The 20,475-nt window shown below is 33.6% G+C and overlaps 1 protein-coding gene across 1 annotated transcript; it reads left to right on the plus strand.

Annotated features, from left to right (window-relative positions):
* The first annotated feature begins 12,799 nt into the window (after positions 1 to 12,799).
* LOC113107966 (pleiotropic regulator 1) lies at positions 12,800 to 19,035 on the plus strand. Its single transcript, XM_026270807.1, has 15 exons — positions 12,800 to 12,929; positions 13,078 to 13,184; positions 14,225 to 14,349; positions 14,431 to 14,484; positions 14,573 to 14,666; positions 14,872 to 14,962; positions 15,108 to 15,206; positions 15,284 to 15,376; positions 16,381 to 16,530; positions 16,621 to 16,722; positions 16,813 to 16,915; positions 17,001 to 17,109; positions 18,066 to 18,205; positions 18,293 to 18,486; positions 18,626 to 19,035. The coding sequence occupies exons 1-15, from the start codon at positions 12,921 to 12,923 to the stop codon at positions 18,683 to 18,685; spliced, it is 1,530 nt and encodes a 509-aa protein (XP_026126592.1). The 5' UTR covers positions 12,800 to 12,920; the 3' UTR covers positions 18,686 to 19,035.
* The last annotated feature ends 1,440 nt before the right edge of the window (positions 19,036 to 20,475 follow it).

The raw sequence follows: 20,475 nt of genomic DNA on the forward strand, positions 1-20,475 counted from the left end.
TGATTTCTGAAGATCATGTGACATTGAAGACTGGAGGAATGATGCTGAAAATACACATCTCAGAAATAAATTACACTTTAATAGAGATTCACACAGAAAACAGCTGTTTTAAATGTTAATTTATTAATTTACTAAAATGTTAATTATTACTATTTTAATACAGTATATGTTTAGATTAAAAGTGCAAGCTTGGTGAGCTTTCAGAAACATAAAAAACTGCACATAGCACATTATTTGGACACTAAAATTCAAATATATCAACCTGGGATTAAAAATGATTCAACAAACCTGTTGTTGTGAAATTATTTCTAAATGCAAATTTATATATGTGGTACATTAGAAGGACAAATGCGATAATTTACCTTCTGAATTACAGACTTTCTGACCAAAAGACCTCAGTATGTTCGGTCAGGCCACACCCACTCCACCACCATCACACTTAACACCGGTGTACCACAGGGCTCTGTGCTGAGCCCATTCCTTTACTCCCTTTACACCCACGACTGCAAGCCTGTGCATGGATCCAACTCCATCATTAAGTTTGCAGATGACACCACGATGATTGGCCTCAGCTGTCTGCCCTCTGACACCCCCCCCCCCCCCACACACACACACACAGACTCCTCACCCCTCTTCATCACTACATCTGACTGATTTATTTATTTATTTACAACAAGCAAAAAACAGTAAACTTGTTATTACTTGCACTACTGTCTGTTCATCCGGGAACACTGAATAATCCATTTGCACACTGAAATATTTTCTATGCACTTTACTGTCCATTGCAATAGTATAAATTATGTTGATAGTTTCTGCTTATAGTGCACATACACTTTTACACAATCCATCTGTATAGTATGTTCATAGTACACTGATCTGTATATAATGCTGTAGTATTTAAAATCTGTAAATTATGTCCATAATTAACTTAACAGATAACTTAAATAACTTATCTGTATAGTTATTGTACATATTGTAGACCTTGTATATTCTGTGCTTACTGCTTATTGCACTTCTGGTTAGATGCTAGCTGCATTTCGTTGCCTTGTACATGTACAGTGACAATAAAGTTGAATCTAATCTAATCTAATCTATGGAGTACTGAATAATTCCATTTCATCCATTATCAGCATCTGAGACCTTGATGATGTGAATGACTCCAGGAGGCAAGTTCTCTGTGATTATGATGTGCAAATCAGGCTGAGAAATTTTTTAAGCGCTGTCGTTCTCATCCAGGACAGAGCACAGGACCGTGGCAGTGCTGAAGAGAGACGGAGTCCCACTGTCCTCTGCCTGAACTGTAAAGCAGCCAAAAACACATGCAGAGAGGAGCATGTTGTGTAAAGGTTTCTTAATGAGCATGCAATTACAGCCTTTTAAAAGCACTGCCAATATGTCCCGAAACAAAGAAAAACAAATCTGCTTGACATGCTTATTAAAGTCAACTAAACTAAACATTTTCTTTTCCTGAAATAAAATAAACATTACCCCCCCCCCCCTTAAAAAAACAACAACTTCAGATAATTACCTTGGCAACATTTCCAATTTTCATGTAGTTTAACCTAACTAAATTATCTAAAACAAAAAAAGACAATACTTAGACTACATGGTCAACAGTTTAAAAAAAGAAGATAATGTTTCACAATCATCATTCAAACACTGCTTCATCCTCAATCATCTTATCCTTCAGGTTTCTGTTATTGTATTTGATGATCGTGGGTAAGCAAACAATGACTTGTAAAACATCTGAAAGTATTTACCATGCACATAGTCCTATTCCAACCAATTACAATTCTACAAACAAAATAAACTGAGCAAAAATGCATTGCTTAATGTATCATTTGAGCATGAAAAGCAAACAAATAATAAACAGAGCAAACATTCAAAACATGCATGCATAGGGAAGTAAATAGTGGTCTGTGAATGATGTGGATGCTGATTTCCTGGAGAGATGTAAATCTGGACTGGATGTCTCAGTCTAGCCGAGTAGAGTTTCTGATCTGACCAGTGTGGGAGTTTATTGTAAAGATCTTATATGAAGGACCGGGTAACAAGCTCTAGCTAACAGCCGAATTTACCTCTGTGGGAGATACACACACACACACACACTGACTGGTCATTAGATTTTAATATTTGTTTGTCTACAACAAGATGCCCCAACATTTTCTGATTATGATCACATGGCATCATGACAGAGAGTTTGTACGACTTTGCTGTATTAAAGTAATTGTTTTAGTAATTGCCTTTTTAATGTGTGCATTCCTTCACTTTTGTGTTGCCACCGCCAACAAATACAGGAGTGATGAGTGTTTGACAGCTGAATGAGGTCTGTTTACTGTCTTGTCTGGCAAAGTGCTTTTTCTGAGCTCCTTATCTGATCTCTGAATTGAAAACAGTGCTACATTTAACAGTTCTGCAAAGAAAATACAAAGAATAAGTTGGCCAGCAAAAAGAGCTGGCTGGGTTTAGTCTGCTTTAGACATTCTACTAAATGTAAGTAACTTTGCAACTACATGCCAACTTTCTCTCATTTATTTGCAACTACATGTCAAATATTTCATTAATGTGAAACTACATGTCAACAAACTCTCATTATTTTTGCAACTAAATATCAACTCATTATTTTTGCCACTAAATGCCAACTAACTTTTATTATTATTGCAACCATATTTCAACTAACAGTCATTATAGTATTAGTAGACTGTTGGTTTAATATCTGCTAACACAAGTAACTTAGTTGACATGTAGTTGCAAACTAATGAGAGTTAGTTGACATGTAGTTGGAAATTAATTAAATTAATGTTAGTTAATTGACATGTAGTTTAAAATTGAGTTAGTTGACATGTAGTTGTAAATGAATGAGAGTTAGTTGACATGTAGTTGTAAATGAATGAGAGTTAGTTGACATGTAGTTGTAAATTAATGAGAGTTAGTTGACATGTAGTTGTAAATGAATGAGAGTTAGTTGACGTAGTTAGAAATTAATGAGAGTTAGTTAACATGTAGTTGGAAATTAATGAGAGTTAGTTGACATGTAGTTGTAAATTAATGAAAGTTAGCTGACATGTAGTTGTAAATTAATGAGAGTTAGCTGACATGTAGATGTAAATTAATGAGAGTTAGTTGACATGTAGTTGTAAATTAATGAGAGTTAGTTGACATGAAGTTGTAAATTAATGAGAGTTAGCTGACATGTAGTTGTAAATTAATGAGAGTTAGTTGACGTAGTTGTAAATTAATGAGAGTTAGTTGACATGTAGTTGGAAATTAATGAGAGTTAGTTGACGTAGTTGTAAATTAATGAGAGTTAGTTGACGTAGTTGTAAATTAATGAGAGTTAGCTGACATGTAGTTGAAAATTAATGAGAGTTAGTTGACGTAGTTGGAAATTAATGAGAGTTAGTTGACATGTAGTTGGAAATTAATGAGAGTTAGCTGACATGTAGTTGTAAATTAATGAGAGTTAGCTGACATGTAGTTGAAAATTAATGAGAGTTAGTTGACGTAGTTGGAAATTAATGAGAGTTAGTTGACATGTAGTTGGAAATTAATGAGAGTTAGCTGACATGTAGTTGTAAATTAATGAGAGTTAGTTGACGTAGTTGGAAATTAATGAGAGTTAGTTGACGTAGTTGTAAATTAATGAGAGTTAGCTGACATGTAGTTGTAAATTAATGAGAGTTAGTTGACGTAGTTGTAAATTAATGAGAGTTAGTTGACATGTAGTTGGAAATTAATGAGAGTTAGTTGACGTAGTTGTAAATTAATGAGAGTTAGTTGACGTAGTTGTAAATTAATGAGAGTTAGCTGACATGTAGTTGAAAATTAATGAGAGTTAGTTGACGTAGTTGGAAATTAATGAGAGTTAGTTGACGTAGTTGGAAATTAATGAGAGTTAGTTGACATGTAGTTGGAAATTAATGAGAGTTAGCTGACATGTAGTTGTAAATTAATGAGAGTTAGTTGACATGTAGTTGTAAATTAATGAGAGTTAGTTGACATGAAGTTGTAAATTAATGAGAGTTAGCTGACATGTAGTTGTAAATTAATGAGAGTTAGTTGACGTAGTTGTAAATTAATGAGAGTTAGTTGACATGTAGTTGGAAATTAATGAGAGTTAGTTGACGTAGTTGTAAATTAATGAGAGTTAGTTGACGTAGTTGTAAATTAATGAGAGTTAGCTGACATGTAGTTGAAAATTAATGAGAGTTAGTTGACGTAGTTGGAAATTAATGAGAGTTAGTTGACATGTAGTTGGAAATTAATGAGAGTTAGCTGACATGTAGTTGTAAATTAATGAGAGTTAGCTGACATGTAGTTGAAAATTAATGAGAGTTAGTTGACGTAGTTGGAAATTAATGAGAGTTAGTTGACATGTAGTTGGAAATTAATGAGAGTTAGCTGACATGTAGTTGTAAATTAATGAGAGTTAGTTGACGTAGTTGGAAATTAATGAGAGTTAGTTGACGTAGTTGTAAATTAATGAGAGTTAGCTGACATGTAGTTGTAAATGAATGAGAGTTAGTTGACGTAGTTGGAAATTAATGAGAGTTAGTTGACATGTAGTTGGAAATTAATGAGAGTTAGCTGACATGAAGTTGTAAATTAATGAGAGTTAGTTGACATAGTTGTAATTTAATGAGAGTTAGTTGACATGAAGTTGTAAATTAATGAGAGTTAGTTGACATAGTTGTAAATTAATGAGAGTTAGTTGACATGAAGTTGTAAATTAATGAGAGTTAGTTGTAAATTAATGAGAGTTAGTTGACATAGTTGTAAATTAATGAGAGTTAGTTGACATGAAGTTGGAAATTAATGAGAGTTAGTTGACATAGTTGTAAATTAATGAGAGTTAGTTGACATAGTTGTAAATTAATGAGAGTTAGTTGACATGAAGTTGTAAATTAATGAGAGTTAGCTGACATGTAGTTGAAAATTAATGAGAGTTAGTTGACGTAGTTGGAAATTAATGAGAGTTAGTTGACATGTAGTTGGAAATTAATGAGAGTTAGCTGACATGTAGTTGTAAATTAATGAGAGTTAGCTGACATGTAGTTGAAAATTAATGAGAGTTAGTTGACGTAGTTGGAAATTAATGAGAGTTAGTTGACATGTAGTTGGAAATTAATGAGAGTTAGCTGACATGTAGTTGTAAATTAATGAGAGTTAGTTGACGTAGTTGGAAATTAATGAGAGTTAGTTGACGTAGTTGTAAATTAATGAGAGTTAGCTGACATGTAGTTGTAAATGAATGAGAGTTAGTTGACGTAGTTGGAAATTAATGAGAGTTAGTTGACATGTAGTTGGAAATTAATGAGAGTTAGCTGACATGAAGTTGTAAATTAATGAGAGTTAGTTGACATAGTTGTAATTTAATGAGAGTTAGTTGACATGAAGTTGTAAATTAATGAGAGTTAGTTGACATAGTTGTAAATTAATGAGAGTTAGTTGACATGAAGTTGTAAATTAATGAGAGTTAGTTGTAAATTAATGAGAGTTAGTTGACATAGTTGTAAATTAATGAGAGTTAGCTGACATGAAGTTGGAAATTAATGAGAGTTAGTTGACATAGTTGTAAATTAATGAGAGTTAGTTGACATGAAGTTGTAAATTAATGAGAGTTAGTTGTAAATTAATGAGAGTTAGTTGACATAGTTGTAAATTAATGAGAGTTAGTTGACATGAAGTTGGAAATTAATGAGAGTTAGTTGACATAGTTGTAAATTAATGAGAGTTAGTTGACGTAGTTGTAAATTAATGAGAGTTAGTTGACGTAGTTGTAAATTAATGAGAGTTAGTTGACATGTAGTTGGAAATTAATGAGAGTTAGTTGACATGTAGTTGAAAATTAATGAGAGTTAGTTGACATGTAGTTGTAAATGAATGAGAGTTAGTTGACGTAGTTGGAAATTAATGAGAGTTAGTTGACATGTAGTTGGAAATTAATGAGAGTTAGCTGACATGTAGTTGTAAATTAATGAGAGTTAGTTGACATAGTTGTAAATTAATGAGAGTTAGTTGACATGAAGTTGTAAATTAATGAGAGTAAGTTGTAAATTAATGAGAGTTAGTTGACATAGTTGTAAATTAATGAGAGTTAGTTGACATAGTTGTAAATGAATGAGAGTTAGTTGACATGAAGTTGTAAATTAATGAGAGTTAGTTGTAAATTAATGAGAGTTAGTTGACATAGTTGTAAATTAATGAGAGTTAGTTGACATGAAGTTGGAAATTAATGAGAGTTAGTTGACATAGTTGTAAATTAATGAGAGTTAGTTGACTTAGTTGTAAATTAATGAGAGTTAGTTGACATGAAGTTGGAAATTAATGAGAGTTAGTTGACATAGTTGTAAATTAATGAGAGTTAGTTGACTTAGTTGTAAATTAATGAGAGTTAGTTGACATGAAGTTGGAAATTAATGAGAGTTAGTTGACATAGTTGTAAATTAATGAGAGTTAGTTGACATGAAGTTGTAAATTAATGAGAGTTAGTTGACATAGTTGTAAATTAATGAGAGTTAGTTGACTTAGTTGTAAATTAATGAGAGTTAGTTGACATGAAGTTGGAAATTAATGAGAGTTAGTTGACATAGTTGTAAATTAATGAGAGTTAGTTGACATGAAGTTGTAAATTAATGAGAGTTAGTTGTAAATTAATGAGAGTTAGTTGACATAGTTGTAAATTAATGAGAGTTAGTTGACATGAAGTTGGAAATTAATGAGAGTTAGTTGACATAGTTGTAAATTAATGAGAGTTAGTTGACTTAGTTGTAAATTAATGAGAGTTAGTTGACATGAAGTTGGAAATTAATGAGAGTTAGTTGACATAGTTGTAAATTAATGAGAGTTAGTTGACATGAAGTTGGAAATTAATGAGAGTTAGTTGACATAGTTGTAAATTAATGAGAGTTAGTTGACTTAGTTGTAAATTAATGAGAGTTAGTTGACATGAAGTTGGAAATTAATGAGAGTTAGTTGACATAGTTGTAAATTAATGAGAGTTAGTTGACATGAAGTTGTAAATTAATGAGAGTTAGTTGTAAATTAATGAGAGTTAGTTGACATAGTTGTAAATTAATGAGAGTTAGTTGACATGAAGTTGGAAATTAATGAGAGTTAGTTGACATAGTTGTAAATTAATGAGAGTTAGTTGACATGAAGTTGGAAATTAATGAGAGTTAGTTGACATAGTTGTAAATTAATGAGAGTTAGTTGACATGAAGTTGTAAATTAATGAGAGTTAGTTGTAAATTAATGAGAGTTAGTTGACATAGTTGTAAATTAATGAGAGTTAGTTGACATGAAGTTGGAAATTAATGAGAGTTAGTTGACATAGTTGTAAATTAATGAGAGTTAGTTGACTTAGTTGTAAATTAATGAGAGTTAGTTGACATGAAGTTGTAAATTAATGAGAGTTAGTTGACATAGTTGTAAATTAATGAGAGTTAGTTGACATGAAGTTGTAAATTAATGAGAGTTAGTTGTAAATTAATGAGAGTTAGTTGACATAGTTGTAAATTAATGAGAGTTAGTTGACATGAAGTTGGAAATTAATGAGAGTTAGTTGACATAGTTGTAAATTAATGAGAGTTAGTTGACATGAAGTTGGAAATTAATGAGAGTTAGTTGACATAGTTGTAAATTAATGAGAGTTAGTTGACATGAAGTTGTAAATTAATGAGAGTTAGTTGTAAATTAATGAGAGTTAGTTGACATAGTTGTAAATTAATGAGAGTTAGTTGACATGAAGTTGGAAATTAATGAGAGTTAGTTGACATAGTTGTAAATTAATGAGAGTTAGTTGACTTAGTTGTAAATTAATGAGAGTTAGTTGACATGAAGTTGGAAATTAATGAGAGTTAGTTGACATAGTTGTAAATTAATGAGAGTTAGTTGACATGAAGTTGTAAATTAATGAGAGTTAGTTGTAAATTAATGAGAGTTAGTTGACATAGTTGTAAATTAATGAGTTAGTTGACATGAAGTTGGAAATTAATGAGAGTTAGTTGACATAGTTGTAAATTAATGAGAGTTAGTTGACTTAGTTGTAAATTAATGAGAGTTAGTTGACATGAAGTTGGAAATTAATGAGAGTTAGTTGACATAGTTGTAAATTAATGAGAGTTAGTTGACATGAAGTTGGAAATTAATGAGAGTTAGTTGACATAGTTGTGAATTAATGAGAGTTAGTTGACTTAGTTGTAAATTAATGAGAGTTAGTTGACATGAAGTTGGAAATTAATGAGAGTTAGTTGACATAGTTGTAAATTAATGAGAGTTAGTTGACATGAAGTTGTAAATTAATGAGAGTTAGTTGACTTAGTTGTAAATTAATGAGAGTTAGTTGACATGAAGTTGGAAATTAATGAGAGTTAGTTGACATAGTTGTAAATTAATGAGAGTTAGTTGACATGAAGTTGGAAATTAATGAGAGTTAGTTGACATAGTTGTAAATTAATGAGAGTTAGTTGACATGAAGTTGGAAATTAATGAGAGTTAGTTGACGTAGTTGGAAATTAATGAGAGTTAGTTGACATGTAGTTGGAAATTAATGAGAGTTAGTTGACATGTAGTTGGAAATTAATGACAGTTAGTTGACATGTAGTTGTAAATTAATGAGAGTTAGTTGACATAGTTGTAAATTAATGAGAGTTAGTTAACATGTAGTTGTAAATTAATGAGAGTTAGTTGACATAGTTGTAAATTAATGACAGTTAGTTGACATGTAGTTGTAAATTAATGAGAGTTAGTTGACATAGTTGTAAATTAATGAGAGTTAGTTGACATGTAGTTGGAAATTAATGAGAGTTAGTTGACGTAGTTGGAAATTAATGACAGTTAGTTGACATGTAGTTGTAAATTAATGAGAGTTAGTTGACATAGTTGTAAATTAATGACAGTTAGTTGACATGTAGTTGTAAATTAATGAGAGTTAGTTGACATAGTTGTAAATTAATGAGAGTTAGTTGACATGAAGTTGTAAATTAATGAGAGTTAGTTGACATAGTTGTAAATTAATGAGAGTTAGTTGACGTAGTTGGAAATTAATGAGAGTTAGTTGACATGTAGTTGTAAATTAATGAGAGTTAGTTGACATAGTTGTAAATTAATGAGAGTTAGTTGACGTAGTTGGAAATTAATGAGAGTTAGTTGACATATAGTTGGAAATTAATGACAGTTAGTTGACATGTAGTTGTAAATTAATGAGAGTTAGTTGACATAGTTGTAAATTAATGAGAGTTAGTTGACATGAAGTTGTAAATTAATGAGAGTTAGTTGACATAGTTGTAAATTAATGAGAGTTAGTTGACGTAGTTGGAAATTAATGAGAGTTAGTTGACATGTAGTTGTAAATTAATGAGAGTAAGTTGACATAGTTGTAAATTAATGTGAGTTAGTTGACATAGTTGTAAATTAATGAGAGTTAGTTGACATGAAGTTGTAAATTAATAAGAGTTGGTTGACATGTAATTGCAAATTAATGAGAATTAGTTAACATGTAATTGCAAATTAATGTGTGTTAATTGACATGTAGTTGCAAATTAATGAGTTAGTTGACATGTGGTTGTAAAGTTACTTATAGTTTGTATAATATCCAAATGTAATAAATGTATTCACCAGTTTACACATCTCACTCAGAATTATTTAAAAAAATAATTTTATTAAGTATGAATTCATAAATACCATCATGTTTTTGGGGACACACCAGAAGCAATTTAGAACCCAAATTAACCTCGCCTTTGCAAATTATCTGAAAAAGTTTAAATGTTCTTTATTTGATTTTACAAAAGTTGTTCCAACTATTAGTAAGCAGTGAAGCACTTTAACATTTTCATTTTAGGCTTACACCACACTAATACATATTAAGATTTCTTTTTTCAAGAATTTGATTCTTTTAATGAGACTTTTTTCTTATGATGTGCATTGTATCACCTTTGTGCTGACAAAGAATATCAACATGAATTTTAATTTAAAATCTAAAAATATGCTGTAATCAAGTCCGTATGATTTTTAATTGTAGCGTATTTTTAATTAAATAGAAAAAAAAGAGTGTCATATCACTGATGCACATATACACTCAAACAGCAACCTATACGCTGGAAACATCATATATCATCTTTATGAGTGTGCTAAAGTCACACTGCATTAATACAACAGTAAGAGATAGTTGAATCAATTAACAACAGTATCAGTCTTCATCTGATGAACATTTGGCACAGTGGTTTCATGGAGCTTCGTGAGGTTTTAACGTAATACAAGATAAAATCAAAGAAAAACCATAGACCACACTGCTGAAAAGAGTGAATTCTGGGAGAAAAAATAACCGGCCTTTATTAGCACAGATGGCTTGAGTTAGTGAATCATCAAACACAATTTCAAATATCCTGCAAGAGGCCTGACAGCAGCTTTAGGATAACGTCAGAAAGACACAGATACTGCAGCTGGGGTGTTTTAAAAGGGCCTGCTAGATTTGTGAATATTTGGAATGGGTACAAGACGCACAGAATAACATACGGCGTGCGAAAAAGAACCCAAAGACCTGTTGATTTATGTTAGCAGTCAAGTCCAACGAAACGTAATTCAGGTGAATGTATGCTTTTAAGAGCAGTCTGCTAACTAAATAAAGGACCAAGGCCATCTGGACCTCCAGACTCAAATCACGAGGGACAAATTTGAAAGAAATCCACTTTAAGTCACTCACACTGACAGGTTTTGCACAGACTTGCTACTGTTAGAGAAATGTGTAACATGGAGCAGTAAAGGTCAATAATATACTATCGTGATAAAAACTATTTAAATCAAACTTGAATGGTTTATGTATACGGACATTCATGGAAATGGTTTTTCAAAAGCTACATGTTGATTACGAGAATAAAACTTAATGCAGGCAATGCATGTGAGTCTGAAATTCAAGCATAAGGCAGACAATTATAATTAACCCATTAAAAAAGGTACAGAGGAAGCTTTATGTAACGCTGCATGATGGAAACTGTGAGCAACCACATCACCATCAATATTAAAGTGCCCTAGTCAATTATCTAAAAGTGTAGAAGAAATAGAAGACATCTCAGGGGGATATAAACACAAATGAGCCATGCATTAAAATCATTTGACCTCTTCTCGTTAGTTTACTCATTATGTCTTTAGCAAACATATTGATCAAAGCAGTATCAGAATCAGAAACAGATGTTTATACTAAAACTTGCTTAAACTTTGAAGTCAACAGAACTCAACGCATCAATCTACTTTTTTTCTTTTTTTTTTCTTTTTTGATTTTTTATGTTTTTTTTTTTTATTGACAAAGCAGTGTATTAAAGATAATCTGAATATATATATATATATATATATATATATATATATATATATATATATATATATATATGTGTGTGTGTGTGTGTGTGTGTGTGTGTATATATATATATATATATATATATATATATATATATATATATATATATGTATGTATATATATGTATATATATATATATATATATATATATATATATATATATATATATATATATATATATATATATATAATATATATATATTTTCTTTGTAGAGGATGCTAGTGCTAAGTTATTAAAAACATGAACTGACATGTAAAGGCAAAAACAATGATTTATTTTTCAATTCCCTGATCAGTTTTTGGGTTTCAGACTGTTTTTAACCAAAATTTGTAGCAAAAATGATTCTCAACTAACACAATGATCTGATATACTATTTCACTTTATGGAATATGTGCGTTAAATGTTCAGAAGCTGGTATTCCCATTCTATAATGCATCTATACATTGCATTTAATTTGCATATTAGTAATAATGGAAAATTTTCATAAGAATATCCTATATTTCATTACAATGTTGATATTATTATGATATATTTAATTTAATTTTTAATTTAATTTAATATATTATTATATTATGTTATATTATTTCATCATCAAAGACATATTCCAACAAACATGTATTTAGCATCATAGTATTTAGTATACTATGACATATTTGCTTTTTAGACGTCTCAGTTTTCTTAAACTCAGAAGATACTGTATGTGTGTCATGGTTGTAGTTGTAGAAATGAAATTATTTACATCTTGTCAATGTGAACCTCTTCAACGAGCCAATGAGAAAAGCATTTCTAATCCTGTGGCTCCTCTTAGTGGACAACTTTAGTATTACACCCCTCACCCAAGCATTGCAACTTTATTTATTTATTTTGTTTTTTAATTTTATTTAACAGAACAAAATATTCAACAGCAGCCTATAGTAAAATGTATATTAAAAGATGTAAACTATGTGTGCGAACGATATGATTCATTAATCAAAAACAGGATATGAAAAATATTACAAGTCTTCTTTGCTTTTTGTTATTAATAATGTTCTTCAAAGCAGTGACGTAGTCCTTAGTTTCCTGAAGAAGATGGATCCTGGACATTTCTTCTAATGCGTGTAAAGATGTTCAAATAATAATAAGACGTTTTACAAGTACAATAAAATTATTATTATTATTACTTTCATTGGAATTCCATATAGAAAATCCTTATGTATAAACAATTACAAAATAAATGTACAAACAGACTTCTTTTCCACTGAACAGAAATGAAAGGAATAATCAATATCCAAATTAAATCGCACTTTTAGATGGATATATACTAGCCTATGTAAAATTCTAGATGTAACATACTTTATTATATTAATTAAACAGTTTATTTCATAAACGCGCCACGCTTTGATATATTATAGAATTCCCATAAAAGAATAAATGGTACAATGTAACGTCGTTCTGACGTAGCGCTCTACCGGAAGACGCATTGTCGCGCCCGGAAGTCTAGTGTTGTTCTCATCCGGTTCAAGTTGTGATTGTGTGGCGTGTGGTGAAGGTTTTGTGTTTAATTCTGATCGCCGTGTTGCTGTTTTAAGCATGTCTGAGGTAAATGTGAGATTTTGTGTCAACGCCGAGTGTCTCTGATCGATAGTCTGATCGGATAGTTCCGTGTTTGAGCATGAATACAGCGGATCTGGAGCTGTATTCACAGTTTGTGATTCTGGCTGACTGATAGATGTTTGTGTTCCTACAGGACGTACAGAAGCACTCGGTGCACACACTTGTGTTCCGCTCTTTGAAGAGGACTCATGATATGTTTGTGTCGGATCACGCTAAAGCAGTAGCGCTGGACGATCAGAGGTGAGAGGGTTGCCAGGTTTCACAACAAAACCCGCTCTTTTGCGTCTCGGTGGCTTCCGCCGGTGAAAAGCGCGTTCAAGGGGATAAAAAACACGTTTTTGGGCGGGGTACCCCTGATAAAATTACCATTTGAGGGGTTAAATCACGTTATTAGTGACGATTCAACCAGAGGCAACAGTAAAGTCAGGGTTAATTAGCGAATGTCCGCGGGGAAACCGCGGATCTGGCAACACAAGCTGTAGTCCAAGACTGAACGTCTGTTCTTTGTGTTGAAGTTTGTGAGTTACTTTACAGATAGTTTACAAACTGTGATCCGTTACAGATCACGTGACAAAAACTGTAGTTCGTAATGTAATCCCCTACATCAAACTTTTTAGATAATATAATCTGACTACTTTTGATCTAACTTGTTTTAAAGAGGATGATCTTGTACCACATTGATATATAAAATAACTTTTCAATTCATTGTTGTTAATATGAAGTGCATTAAACACTGAATTATTTGGGGTTTGTGAAGAAACTGCAGTGGGTTTGAGAGTTTAATGAAAAGCTAATAATTAAATAATAAAAATAAAGCATTTCAAAATCAATCAAAATATTTATATGTTTGCTGCATATCATGTGACAACCTGCAAACATGCAAATCTGATAATTTATCATAAAAATATTTATTTTCCGAGTAAATGCATTAGGTGAACGAAATTTTAATGTTTAAACACATGGTTAAATATCCAACTGAGAAAGTGATTTAAAATTAAAGTCTAAAAAGTAAAAAAAAAATGAATAATTTATTGCTATTGTGCAAATGATATGTAATCCACAAAAAAGTAACTGTAGTCTGATTAAGAGTATTTTAAAATGCAATCTAATTCCAAGTTCTTAATTGTAGGAATCTGACTGATGTATGAGAATGTATTATTGTGATTATATTGGTTAGTGTATCGAGTTTCATAACACACTTCAGCCTTTAAATCATGAACCGGGTTGGGTTTAAATGAAAAGTTAAACCACTGATCGTTTCATCACTTCTGTGTGTTCAGCTACAAGATGAAGATGGCAGTGAAGATGCGAGCGGAGTATAAGCCCGTGCTGCACATGCCTGTGCTGAAGGAGGGTCGAGAGCGAGGGTCTGACCCCTACGGCCCGCTGGGATACACACTGCCCGGTGCGTCTGTCTGTCTGTCTGATGCTTTACAGATGCCTTGACTTCTAGCTTTGCTGTAAATGTTGTTCTTCATTTATTCAGATGCTAGTCCAGATTACATGGTGACCGGGACTCATCCGTATCCATCTGCTCCGGGTAAGAGAGAGGAAGCCTGAGAGGCAGTCACACAGAATGTGTTTTCTTCCTCAGAGGGATAATGCAGTCGTGTTGTCCTTCTTCTCAGGAGTGGCCCTCACTGCAGACACACAGATGCAGAAGATGCCCAGTGAAGCAGCGGTTCACTCCATGGCTCTGGCTCTTCCTCCGGCTCAAGCCAGGTCATGCATCATGCATTTACGACTGTGTTTTTAATATCCTGATGGAAATAAGACGACGCTTCAGCATCGCTGTGCTTGTTATAAGCGACTCGAATGCAGAGGAGAGCTTGTGTGCATTTGTGTGCCGGAAACACTTGCTTGTTTCGAGATTGGATCGTTCTGAGACCAGTGTGAATCAGGTTTTGAGATGTGGTTTTCTCTGTAGGCAGGAGGCCAGTCGAACTGCAGCCAGTGTGGCAGAAATCCACCGACACGCCGGAGCCGGGGAGAGATCCCATCCACCGCAGCACGCACTGGTGAGCTCCTTCTCTCCGTGTTTCCTGTTAGCATCTTTCCCAGATGTCAGTGAATGCATGCGCTAGTGATCTTTCCTACTTCAGTGTTTAGATGCTTGCACTATTTCTCAGAGATGAACTACATCCGTTTTTCTCTGTTTTGCAGTCGCTCCTGGAGGGAGGCACAAAGAGTTCTGCACTGGTGCCTAGAAAGGCTCCCACCATGCCCAAACCTCAGTGGCACCCCCCGTGGAAACTGTACCGAGTGAGTGTTTCTCCAGCATCTTTATATTCATCCCGAGTGCACGTGAGGTCTGTTTATAATGATGTTGTGTGTCTCAGGTCATCAGCGGTCACCTGGGTTGGGTCAGATCTATAGCAGTGGAGCCGGGGAACCAGTGGTTTGTGACTGGATCAGCAGACAGGACTATAAAGGTGATCTTTAATTGTAGGAATCTGACTGATGTACATGTAATCTTTGCATTAGAAAGGTGAGTCGCTAACTGCATGTGTTTCTGAATGCAGCGTGAAGAAAAGCACAACAAAAGACGAGCTTTGGGCTCTCTGCAGTTTTTCACTAAAATTAAAGCTTGATGTTTAACAAATGATATCAGTGCAAGCATAAATCTTATTATAATTTAATAATTATAATGCAAAAAAAATTAATATTTTTAATTTTAGTGCTGTCAAACGATTAATCGCATCCGAAATACAAGATTTTGTTTATGTAATGTGTGTGTACTGTGTATATTTATCATGTGTATATTATATAAATACACAAACATGCATGTGTATATAGTTAAGAAAAATATTTTGTTTATATAATAAAATATATACATTATAAATGAATATATATTTACACTCAAATGTAAATGTTAAAAAAAATTATACATGTACGTTTGTGTATTTATAGATGTAAATATACTAAGTACATCTATTATGTAAACAAACTTTTATTTTGGATGTGATTAATCATGATTAATTGTTTGACAGCACTAACTTTGATATAAATCAATTGAAATATTATTTAATATAATTGTATTTGTAACCTTGTCTCTGGGGCATATTTGTAGCAATAGCCAGAAATACATTGTATGGGTCAAAATTAGCGATTTTTATTTTATGCCAAAAATCATTAGGATATTAAGTAAAGATCATGTTCCTTGAAGATTTTTAGTGAATATCCTACTATAAATATATAAAAACGTAATGTTTGATTAGTAAAATGCATTGCTATGATCTTCATTTGAACTTTAAAGATGATTTTCTCAATATTTAGATTTTTTTTTGTCACCCTAAGATTCCAGATTTTCAAATAGTTGCGTCTCAGACTAATATTGTTCGATCCTAACAAACCACACATCAATAGAGAGATGATTTATACAACCTTCAGCCATCAATATTGTGCATCGTCATGAATCTGGCGTCTGTGCTGTCAGATCTGGGATCTTGCGAGCGGGAAGCTGAAGCTGTCTCTGACGGGTCACATCAGCACCGTGAGAGGAGTCGCGGTCAGCACTCGCAGTCCTTACCTCTTCTCCTGCGGCGAGGACAAGCAGGTCAAGTGCTGGGATCTGGAGTACAACAAGGTACAGCCTTTAAACACACACACACACACACACAAACCGTGTGCATTCAGCCCGAGCTCGACTTACAGAAGACTTGTGTGCGGTCCACAGGTTATAAGACACTATCACGGCCATCTGAGCGCAGTGTATGACCTGGACCTCCATCCTACCATTGATGTGCTGGTGACCTGCAGCAGAGATGCCACCGCCAGAGTAAGCCCTCACTCACATGTGTTAATGTGCTGATGAGTGATCATGAGCCTACTGTACTACCACTTACATCTGTGTGTGTGTGTGTGGTAGGTTTGGGACATCAGGTCCAAGGCAAATGTCCACACTCTTTCTGGACACACGAACACGGTGGCCACCGTCAAATGTCAAAGTGCCGAGCCGCAGGTGGTTACAGGTACGCATCCGTCTTATATTTCGCTTCTGAACTAAGGTGTTTTTCTGTAATGCTCATGTTTGGTCTGTTTGTTTCCCTCCTTCAGGAAGTCATGACACCACCATCAGACTCTGGGATCTGGTCGCTGGGAAGACTAGAGCCACTCTGACCAATCACAAGAAGTCTGTCAGAGCGCTGGTGCTCCACCCCAGACAGTACGCGGCTTGCCTCACACTTTTTACTGCATTTATCTGAAACGACTTACAGTGCATTCAGGCTATACATATCAAATAACATTTTAAATTTTTTGTTGTTCACTTGGGATTGAACCCACAACGTTTTGAGCTTCTAACACAGTGCTCTACCACTGAGCCGCATGATTTTGAGTTAACTAATGCAGTTAGCAGAATAAAAGGCGCTTAATTTAAGTTTGTGGCTAGGTTTACGAAAAGTTGTTGCTAATTTTTTATTAAGAGGATAAACTCCTTGAGATTAATAATCTAGTTTACAAGGGGGTCCCAAGTTTGATAATTCTCCAGTAAGTTTTGGAAACTTTCCAGGATTTCTTGGAATATTCTTGATTTTTTTTTTTTTGATTTTTTTTGTTTTTTTTGGAATGTTCCACCCCTTTGTAGTTTCAATTTGACATTGCAATTTTTGGACTCTGTGAAAAGGTTATAGAAATCGGCAGATGTTTTCTGTGCACAGCTAGCAGATGCAATCTTTTAATTATATTCATTAACAATTATAATCCAATTTATTGATTAGCTCTTGCAGTATAAATCCGTGTTGTTTCAGTATTTAAATACGAAACTAATATAGGCTTTTTCCATTTTCTATTATATTTTTAGCTTTTAGTTATGTCTTTATATTTATAAAGTCAAATTAAACTCATTTCACTTAGTTGCTATAGCATTATGTACATTGAACGTTACATTTTAAAACATGATAGTATGTCTTTTTTTTTTTATTATTGTTCAATTTCATGCATCTGGTTAAACTGAGAAGAAAAGCTGCTTTGAGTAACTTTAGTAATTTTATTTTTTAGTAATTTTAATTTTATTTTTTTGTTGTAAGATTTCCATGATGTATTCTTCTTAGCCAAAATTTCTCAAGTCAAAAGAAACGATGTAGCAAACGATGTTTCAAAGCGCTCATGTTTCTTGAACAGGTACACCTTTGCCTCTGGCTCTCCAGACAACATCAAGCAGTGGAAATGTCCCGATGGGAACTTCATCCAAAACCTTTCAGGACACAACGCCATTATCAACACGCTGGCGGTCAATTCGGACGGCGTTCTGGTGTCAGGAGGTGAAATGCTGCTTGATGTTTTTGTCTCTTTCCTGATTTCTTCCCTTACGTCCAGCATCATGATGCATCTGTGCTTGTCCCCATCAGCTGATAACGGCACCATTCACATGTGGGACTGGAGGACTGGCTACAACTTCCAGAGGATCCACGCGGCGGTGCAGCCCGGCTCTCTGGACAGCGAGTCTGGGATCTTTGCGTGTGTGTTCGATCAGTCTGAGAGCCGCCTCATTACAGCAGAGGCCGACAAAACCATCAAGGTCTACAAAGAGGACGACACGGCTGTAAGTGCTAAACTCTTAATACTTATGATGCAATGAAATGTGTTGGTTGTGAAATGTTTATGATGGAAAAGAATTGTCTTGAATGCTCTACTGCATAACATTTCCAAATTAATGTTTTATTTTTCATTTATTTTTTCAGACTGAGGAGTCCCATCCGGTTAATTGGAAACCTGAGATTCTGAAGAGGAAAAGATTTTAGTTTTTGTATCTATGCATTTTTTTTTTTTTCTATTTCAAAGGTTTCGTTTTGTTACGTTTTCGCCGTCTAAGACACATCCACAGTTTTAGACTTTGGATCATATGACGCATTTAGCTTTGCTCTGTCTATTAAATAAAGCAACACCGGAGTTGTCTTCATTTCTTGTATATGAGGTTTCTTCCCTGTCTCCAAACACCATCTGCAGGTCTACATGACCAGGATCTCCTACAGTGGGATTATAATCATGGCATTTGATGGAAATGTCCTTTACATATAAATATTTGCAAATCAGAAAAAAAGATGGCTGTTCATGTTTGCCAAGTTTAAATAAAATGAGCAATTGACACATTCATAACTTGACTTTTTTTTTTTGGACCACAAATCCATATGAATTAATTATGAAGCTGTCTATTCCATGGATTTTATGGTCTAGAAAATTGTATTTCCTGACTTAATTTGTAAAATAAAAAAATAATTTCTAAACACATGCGTTCTATCATATTGAACTGATCATGTCATGATTTGGTGTAAATCATACGTTTATAAAGCAAGTTTACAACAGATCCTCTATTGTCCTCTTTCACGGAGTATAAGGTTTTATATACGTATTTTTTGGACTATAAATCGCATCAGTCCAAAAATACGTCATGAAGAGGAAAAAAACATATATAAGTCACACTGGACTATAAGTCGCATTTATTTAGAACCAAGAGAAAACATTACCGTCTCCAGCCACGAGAGGGCGCTCTATGTCTTCAGTGTAGACTACAGGAGAACTGAGCAGCATAGAGCGCCCTCTGGCGGCTGGAGACGGTAATGATTTATATTAGTTCATTTCTCTTGGTTCATGTCAAATTAATTTTGATAAGTCGCACCTGACTATAAGTCGCAGGACCAGCCAAACTATGAAAAATTGTGTGACTTATAGTCCAGAAAAAACAGTAATCTGATGTCATGTGTAGATTTCGTCATATTTGTAATATATTATTTCCTTCTAACCGACTTTTCAAACATAATCACTTTTATTTGGTCCCCCAACAAATTCTTTGTATTGTCATGTTTTCAACTCATTTCCATTTTTGACCACTAACAATGCAACTATTTTATAAGAACAGTGTGTAAAGTGTTGAAAGATTTATTAGTTGTATAATCATAGGTGGAGGGTGTCGTGAGTCGGAAAATAATGGGGACTTGGGACACAAAATTAGACAAAAATGTCCTTTCGCAAATTAAATTACATCTAAAAATGCAAATGAACTGAAAATATCACAGAGGGTGAACCAGCTCCAGGCTATCGCGAATAAAGTCGAAATGAAGTGTAAATTGTGCCATTAAAATTTAGATCTGCTCTTTTTGCATTATATTTCTTTTTACTCGTTGTGCATTATAACCAATCACACACGATTCTGTTGAGCTTATGAATGCAACGGCCAATCAGAGGTGTTCAGGTCAGTCATCGCTGAAACACCAGTGTTTTTTTATTTTCAGTTGAATTTAACTGAATTCTGCACTCTTGCAAATTCTCATAAACACTACAGATGCGATGTAAGTGAGAGATTAATTTCACTTCACTGATTATAACAAAACAAATACAGTTTAGTTTATTTTTTCTAAATGGGCTGGCAACTGTGCATTAAAACTGTGTTTTTTTTCGTGCATTATCCCTTAAATGTAGCATTGCATTTGCAGTGATTGGGTGCCGTCAGAACGAGAGTCCAAACACCTGATGTGATCCTCTCATCAAAATCCAACCACATTTTGGACTCTTTTAAATACTGATTTTAATGAGA

This window comes from Carassius auratus, chromosome 1 (assembly GCF_003368295.1).
Source record: "Carassius auratus strain Wakin chromosome 1, ASM336829v1, whole genome shotgun sequence".
NCBI classification, from domain to species: Eukaryota; Metazoa; Chordata; class Actinopteri; order Cypriniformes; family Cyprinidae; genus Carassius; species Carassius auratus.